The sequence below is a fragment of the Calliphora vicina genome, chromosome 5 (genome assembly GCF_958450345.1).
Source record: "Calliphora vicina chromosome 5, idCalVici1.1, whole genome shotgun sequence".
In the NCBI taxonomy this organism is placed as follows: Eukaryota; Metazoa; Arthropoda; class Insecta; order Diptera; family Calliphoridae; genus Calliphora; species Calliphora vicina.
In genome coordinates, this window is record NC_088784.1 from 95,509,139 (window position 1) to 95,518,067 (window position 8,929).

At 28.7% G+C, this 8,929-nt stretch overlaps 1 protein-coding gene across 1 annotated transcript; it reads left to right on the forward strand.

Annotated features, from left to right (window-relative positions):
* Positions 1–7,175: 7,175 nt before the first annotated feature.
* Positions 7,176–8,712, forward strand: LOC135961488 (uncharacterized). The gene is given in 5 exon segments (XM_065512987.1): positions 7,176–7,198; positions 7,459–7,691; positions 7,959–8,105; positions 8,179–8,521; positions 8,580–8,712. Coding segments are annotated over 5 exon segments (879 nt in total).
* Positions 8,713–8,929: the final 217 nt, after the last annotated feature.

Here is an 8,929-nt window from a genome sequence, read left to right on the forward strand (position 1 = left end):
ATAAAAGGTTTGTCACAGTGGACTCTGGGATGTTTGGACCAAATACGATTACTTTATTGTCAATGGACAATTTTAACTTGCGGTGATTTTAATTTATCCAGGAATTGGATATATGAGGGGTATTAAAGCAAGGTTAGCAATCTCTATTTTTAGTGAACTTTTCTAATTTAATGAATTCTTGAGATCAGTCAAATATGTCAATCACAAATACGCTTTTAAGAAATATTAATCAATGTCCATTCGGAGATTGTTCCATTGGAAATTGTTACTTTTCTATGAAAAATTTAACAATATTTAAAAAATAGCACAATGTTTGCTTTCGAATTTTAATTTATTCCTAATTTATATTAAGTGCTTTGAAATCAGTTTTGTTTTCAGTTTCAAAGATAAATATTTTTTACTATTTGTTTAAAAATTACACTGTGACACAAAATCGAACTTTTCGAATCGGAATGGGATGAAACCAAAAGCAAATGAAAGCTTACGTTTTCCATAACAAAACCCTCAATGCTTTTTTCTAGTTCAGCGCTAGATTTTTTTTACACGCATTTGAAGTTAGTGATTTTGGAACGCTGGCTAACAAGAAAAAATCAATAAAAATTTGATAAAACAATGCCTATTTATTTTTATTATCCCGGAAAGTTGTGGTATCTTAAAATTTTTGGGATCGGGGAATCCATTTTTGATATATACAGTGGTGTAGAAAAATAAAGAGCGAAATAAATCTGTAACTTCTAAACGGTTGGTCCGATTTTAATGAAATTTGACATGCGAAAAGAGGAAGTATTGTCGAATTAAAGTTTTGAACTAGGACCTCATGAGCCCACCAAGGGCGCGTGCAGGGGTTCCCAAAGTAGGACACCTCGGTATGTTAAATATTTAATACAATACTATTTTTTCGTTTGCTCTCTGATTTAAAAGAAAAATACATGTCTAGAATCTCCTCGTCGAGCACTACAAAAAACCTTATCTTAGCTATCAATTAACACTTAAAGCTTAGGAGATATTCGCAATTAAAAATTAAATTTTCAACATTTTTACCCACCCTACTCCAGTTTTTTGATAACAGCGGGTCCAAATATTTTCCGATTTTCTCCATTTTTCTTTTATTGGATTAACAAAAAATTTATATGGCAAACAGCAAAAGAATTGTTTAAAAATCATTACTGAGTCCAAAGTTATATGCATTTTAATTTGAAAAATAGAAAATAGGAAAGTTTTTTGGGATAAAAGTACTTTTTATGTTTTTAATTTATCTAAAAAATTTCTTAGAAGATGTATAACAAATTTATACTTTTTGAAAAGCTTACTTTACATCAAATATCATAAATGAAAAAAAAAATTAAAATTTTCTATACCGAGGGAACCAGGTCCATCCAAAATACGCCTATTTTTTATGTAAAATGAAAATTTATGGCAAAAATTCTCAAATCGCATAGTCGGTATTAAAATATAGTAATCCATTTTAGATGGCCCAATATGTTCTTAATTATTTTGTAAAAGCCTTTCGATCTCTCCACCCCTATTATGGATAATATAGACAAAAAACTAAAAAATCTCATTTTTGTGATTTTTCAAGACTTTTTTGGGAATTGCGGGATTCCTGATTACAAATTTCAAAATTTCATTTGCTTTTCGTTTTATCCCATTCCGATTTTGGTTGTTGCACAGTGTTATATCTCTGATCATTTTCCTTCCCAGTAAATACTTTACCAGTAAAATATTGTAACGTTTATATTTTTAAAATTTGTAGTTATAAATTTGAAATAAAACTTCCAAAATATTAAGTGAATTTTATTGTTTATTATTTAATAGCATGAACTCAAAACAGTTCTTACGGGTATAAAATATAACTAGTAACAATTTGTAAATTAATTTTTCTCACACAAATTCCTACGTTCTTGTTTTTTTCTCTTAAGATTGGCTAACTGTAATTACCGTTACCGATATAATAGTTTATACCGTTATCTGTAAATACCGTTATCCTTATTCTATAAACAATTTAAAATTATAAAAATACAAATTTTCGATTTGGGGTTATCTTGAAAATTAACGTTTTTCCAATAACTTATATTGTATTATTTATACAATATAAGATGAAGATATGAATCAAGTTTGAACTAAATTAACATTAAGGTTTGCAGAAAAATACGATAAGTAATTTGGAGATTGCTATGTTTGGTTTTCCAGGTGGACATTTCGCCGTTTGTGATAGTTTTGTTTGCATAATATTGGTAATAGAAACTAAATTTTAGTTATATATAAGACTTTTAATTCCAACACGTTTTTTTGTGGTACACTTTTAAGTATGTTATTGTCCACCATTAATAAAACATATGTGGTTTTCGAATTTCGGCCACCGGGCGATCCTAGTACATATAATTACATTATACTGAGTAACAAACGAGTACAATATAATAAATATGAATACATTTAGAGATACTGGATTTGTATTTATCAACTAAAATAGAGGATATAGCTACTTTCCCTCATATAAATGTACATATTTATTTCAGTCGGTTTTGAAATCTGAACAATCCATAATTCATTCATTCAATTAAAATTCAAAATATAGATAAAAGACATACATTGACAATATATTTTGGATATAATTGGAATTTAAAATTACACATGAATTACACATTCACTCAATTACACATAGTCTACACATCCAAGTTAAAATTACACACAATATGTGTAATTACACATGAAGTGGCAACACTGATTATGATACAGTTGAAAAATATATTGAACACTTGATCAAAATCCGCAGGGTCAAAGATACAATTTTTAAATTTTTTACCGTTCATAAACTATTTAATGCATTTAGAGTCTAAATTGCACCAAAAATGGTTTTCGGATCGTTTTCTATATCAAATTTGAAACTAGTGAAATAATTTTCTTAAGTTTTATCAGAATCCGCCATTGAAATAAAAATGTATCTTGAAATGGTTCAAATGAGAAAGTTTTAGGGATTTTAAGGCTTATTTAAGCCTAATTTTATTGATAAATCTCATCAAAACCATGGACAGTAATATGTATTTCTGCTTGATAAAACCAATTTATAAAAATGTTCTGGTTTCGGAACTCTATGGGAGCTATTGTAAATGATGGATTAGTTCTAAAAGTGTTTGTTTCATAGAATTTATATCGATACAAGCATCTTTACCAAATTTATGCACGCTCAATGAAATGTATAGGTCAATAAAAACTCCAACTATAGAGTGAGATATAAAAATGTAAAATTTCTTTACCGACAGATACCTTTCAATTAATAAGAATGTTTTATTATTTGATTAATCGCACATCCACGAATTTTTAGAACAAAATTGTGGTTTTATAGTTGAAGCAAAATGTCGAATATTTTAAATTTTTGAATAGCAATTTTGGTATTTTTGTCGACTTTTTTTTCCTATTTTAATGTAAAAATATATAGTTGCTAGATTTATGGATGAGAAAATCTAATTTTTCCCGACATAGCTCGAACAGTCGACTTATTTAACTTAACAAAATGTTGACCGATTTCAATACCTGAGCACATTAAAGCAAATTATTTAAAGTTTGACTAAAAAATATTAACAATAACATGAATACGTTAAGCCCCATATGTAGTAATATATATATGACTATAAAAAATTCAAGCCCCCCATTGTAGTATTACTTAATATTAGAGTTATCAATAGAACAACTCACCTTATCTAAACGTCCAGATAATACAACTTTATATTTAACAATTCAATATATTACTATGCCTCTCTATAATTTAATTTACTTACACCCATTAACACCAACAATTTAAGCAAAAGTTAGCAGTAACTCTATGTCTTAATTTTAAAAATTATCAATCCAAAATTTAACTTATAAAATTATGTGGTTAAAATAGCACTACAAGTTAGTGCAAGCAAAAATAATGTCAAATTTTTTAGAGAACATTTTCTATATTAAGACCTTTGGTTAGTGCTAACCAAAGATTATTACTCTAATGGTTATAGGAAAAGAAAAACCAACCAGTTTTACAATAATCTTTTAAGTTTAATATGTAGTTAGTTAAACTTAAACACCATAATGCAAAATTTGTTTTAAACTAATAAAATATTAACAATTTCCTAAGTATTCTTCCAATTGGTTTAATTTATAAGGCCTTGCTTCAATAAAACATTTATTAAAATGATAAAAATATAACTTACATATCAAACACAAATGTTTTACTGGAGCTAGGCCTCTTAAAAATAAGTTTTTAGAATAATACATTTTGCTTAAATATTTAAAACAAATTGAAATCAATCTAATTAAAACAACAATAACAACCTTTTTAAGGTGCTTCATATAATAACAGCCAACCATCATATGTCAAAACATTAATGTCATGCAAGTGTCAAATTTAAGAGAATATAAATAAAAACACAATGAATTATTTATTTAGTTATTTTAGCGAGATAAATTTCACAATATATATTGTATTTATAATTTGTAATAAATATAATTATACTAATTAAAGTCATTATGAAAATTTGCAAATTTTGCATAGTTTATATTTTTCCTAATAAAATCATAAAAATATTATTTTAAACATTAAGTAAAGTTCTTAAATTCTTTATTATTTCATTTTTACAAGTATTTATATCGTGAAAAAAGTGAGTCAAAAAATTAAAATCATTGGAAAATATTTCTTAAACTAATTGTATGAGTTTTAAACATACTTTTCTTTTCATATAGAGGAACTGGCGTTAAGTAAATTAGTTTCATTATAGAAATGTCTAATGTCTACTCTTCAATATTTGAAATTAACTAAAGACACATAAGGAGTGAGATCGAAAAATTCTTAACATACATATATGTTTATAAAAAAGAAACCACTAAACTTACAGCTTTAATTTTTTTTTTATTTGATTGAAATTATTATTACAATTTACAAAAAAAATTATTTTTATAGTTTTAATCACTAGTGATGAAATTTTGAACCTTTTTCGGAAACCCTTCCATTAACGTTTTTATAGTGCTTTCTGTCACTTTGCTCGAACATGTAGTCCATCTCCGTTTAAAATCTACCACACTTTTGGACACCTTTTTTGTACTCTTCAATTCTCTTTTAACAAGAGCCCAATATCTCTCCACTGGCCTTAGCTCCGGGCAGTTTGGAGGATTTGCCTCTCTTGGTACAAATACCACATTATTGTTCTTGTACCAATCAAGGGCTTGTTTGCCATAGTGACAGGATGCCAAGTCAGGCCAAAAATAAGTGGACACATTATGAAGTCTTATGAATGGAAGCAGCCTTTTTTGTAAACATTCCTTGATGTAAATTTCGGTATTTATAGAGCCCGTTGTAACAAATGAGTGGCTTCTTTTGCCGCAACTGCATATTGCTTGCCATACCAAGAACTTTCTGGGAAATTTTGTCTGCTTTTGGGTCCTAAACTTTTCTTCAACATTCCCTCGAGCATCAGCAACATAAAATTTTTGACCTGGAAGTTGCGAAAAATCTGCCAGAACATACGTTTCGTCATCCATTATGCAGCAAGAATATTTTTTTATAAAACTTGACTTCAATTTCCGTGCTCTGTTTTTGGCCTCTAAATTTTTAGTAGCGTTCCTGTCAGGAACTTTTTGAGCCTTGTATGTTTTTAAACCTGCATTAGCTTTAACTTTTCGTACCAAATAGTCCGAGCACTGAGCTAACCGGGCTGCTTTCCTACCGGATGTGTTGGGAGCTCTTTTGAAAATGCGTTCTATTTTTTTGGCTTTAGAAACATCATGTGGACCATTCCTTCTACCTGAACCAGGTTTTCTATCAACTGACAAGTTCTCCCGGTACTGTTTAATAACATTGGAAACAGTTTGACGGCAGACCTTTGTATGCTTGGCCAACTTTTTGTAAGACCAAGTTGGGTTTTGTTGAAAATATTTAATAATTTCAGTACGCACTTTTTTCTGGTCACTCATTTTAATCAGATTAACAAAAAAATTAATATAATTGACATTACACATAATAACTGACATGTTTTTCAAAGGTAACTTGATCAAAAAAAAATTCAAATAATACTTGGGTTAAAAAATGTAATGAAAAACGTGTGTTAAGAATTTTTCGATCTCACTCCTTAGAGAAAATACATAAGGAAAAAACTGAAAAAAATGCAATTTTCCCCTTGTAAATACACCTCAAAACAAACTTTTTTGTTGGTATTTTAGGTCATTACGAATGTTTTCAGCGGGTACCGTTTCAACATTTCCAAAAAAAATAATTCTAAGGGACACTCTAATATCCATTGTTTGTTATTGAATCCGAAGTATTGAACCAATTACAGACTCAATAACCGCATCTAATAAAGCTCCGTGGTATAATTTTGAGTCCATATTTTCCGATTTACAACTTCTTATAGATTTTCTATGAGATTGAGATCTGGCGTTTGGTCAGGTCACTTCAAAACACGTACCTCATGGGACTGTGATCACTCAGTTATAACCCTAGAGGTGTGTTTGGGTTAACTGTCGTGCTGGGCTTATTTTCCACAGTGTATGGATACATAACATCGTTTAAAATGAATCTGTATCCCATTTCAGTCATAGTATGATTTATGATATGTCACTTTAACAAACATAAAATTCTTCTAAAGGTCACTTTTATTCATGGTCCTTCGAGCCGGATAATTTTCCGGCCAATAATTATTACAATTATTTATAGGCAATAAAAATGTCCTAAATCTACTAGTGACACTAATTTATGTTGAATTTAATCTGTAAGTTAGAAATTGTTAGTACAGATATCATATTAATGAACAAGTTTTTTTTTGGAATTTTCAACTTTTAAATGATCATAACTTTAGTTAGTTTTGTACTATGGTCTACCGATATGTGTCACTGATTTTTTAAATTTCGAAACACAAAAGAAATAAGAATTCAGTTTCAACAATTCTCCAAAATGTTTGAAATTCGGTTTCTTAAAACTGAAATTAGAACAATTAACATATTCCAATAAAATATTTGTTCAAGTTTTAAGCACAATAATAGTCTTCCTGGCATAATCAAGTATTAACCCTATGTCTTGTTTACTTAGCGGACAATATTGTCTATATATGAATTTGTCTCGCGTGGACAGGAACATAACATTGACAAAATGTGTCCAAACAAGACAAATTCATGTGCGCACACAAAATTGTTCGCTGAGTGAACAAATAATGGCTAGTCAAAACCCCCAGGGGTAACAATATTTGTCAATCAAATGTCAAATTTGAAATAATAATAAAAATGGGAATGCACAACTCATTTTACTATAGTTATTATACACAAACATACATTTTTAAATAATAATAAACATAATTATACGAATTAAAGTCATTACAAATTCATTTCTACTTTGCGTATAAACTGTTTTACAAAATTTACTTAATAACTTTCATTATACCAAGTAAAGTGTATAATGATTTTAAAAACATCTTTTAAATTTATTATTATTTCAAGTTTCTTTATTTTAATTGTAATTGCTGGCAATTGCTCTGATTATAAAAATCGTAAAAGTTTCAACTTTTATTTATGGAAATCTTCTCAAAGATCTTTGGAGGAGAGATTATTTTTGGATAATGTGGAGAGTTTAGAGGCTTGCGAGAAGTTAACAAGAAAATATAGAGGACTGGCTTTTAATTATTCTCCAAGGGAGAGATTTCTAAGGCAACATAAGGGTAAGTAATATTATTGTAAAGTAATACACTGTACTTGAAATTGATTAAAACTGGTTTTAATTTATTTTTAAAATTATGCATTAATTAATTGTCGAATTATGTTTATGTTTTAAATATTCATTTTAAATTGTTCAAAACTTAAACTTGAAGGCCTAACTCAATTGTCAAAACCAAAGTGGTGACAATGTATTAGTAAAAAAACTATGTGAAAACAAAAACAACACTCGTCAATGTGTTGATTTTGTTTTCAAAAACAATTATGTATAAATAATTTTTTTACAGATTCCAACGTATTTGGTGATCACTTTTGGAAGCAACCACAACTGTATTTCAATTGTCATATACTCCGATGTCCAGAAAATAAAGCATTTCAAATGATGGTAAATGACACATCATTTGACTATTTTTCTCTATATGATAAACCTATGGGTAACAGAACTATGATAATGAGTTTTTCGCATTTAATATCTGAATTTTTACACTATATTACCCATTTTTTCAGATGCATCAGATTACATTTGTATACCCGAAGTTGGTTTGTTTGTTCTACACACCACTCCAGAATCATTTCAAAATGCCAGGTTAAACTGTCAACATTCCCAAAACTACTGCGCAACATTGGCTCATGTAGCCTCACAGAAACGAACAGAATCCTTAGCTCACATACTTGACAATTACAATGATGGACAAGCATTACAAGCGGATAATTCTAGAATATATTTGGCTCACATTGGTTTGCATTATAATTGGACATGGTCAAATAATTCAGATTTTTTTAATACCGAAAGAGAAAATTTAAAATGTTTTGCTTATCGAGCTTGGCAGCCGGGAAATCCTAAGAGAAGGTTTTTTAATACAGAAATTCCTAAAGTAAAGTGTGATATTTAGTAATTTTTATTCTAGCTCACAATATGCTAATGTTAGTTGCGTGGCGTTAACTATAAACCGGACCTGGATGACTGTGAACTGCGACAGAAAATTACCATATATTTGTGAAATATTGACTTCATGTGGGGATCAAGAAGAAGAGTTTTAATATTTTTTGAGATTTTCATATAAAAATTTAATTTTGGGTAGAAATATGAGTGATCACCGACCTTTATTAAACGCTTATTTACAAAGATATCAATGATTTAAGATTTTCATATAAAAATCGATTTTAGGTTAGAAATTGAGTGATTACGGATCGAGCTCCTTTTCTTTATTAAACGCTTATTTACAAAAATATCAACGAATTAAGATTTTTTAGATTT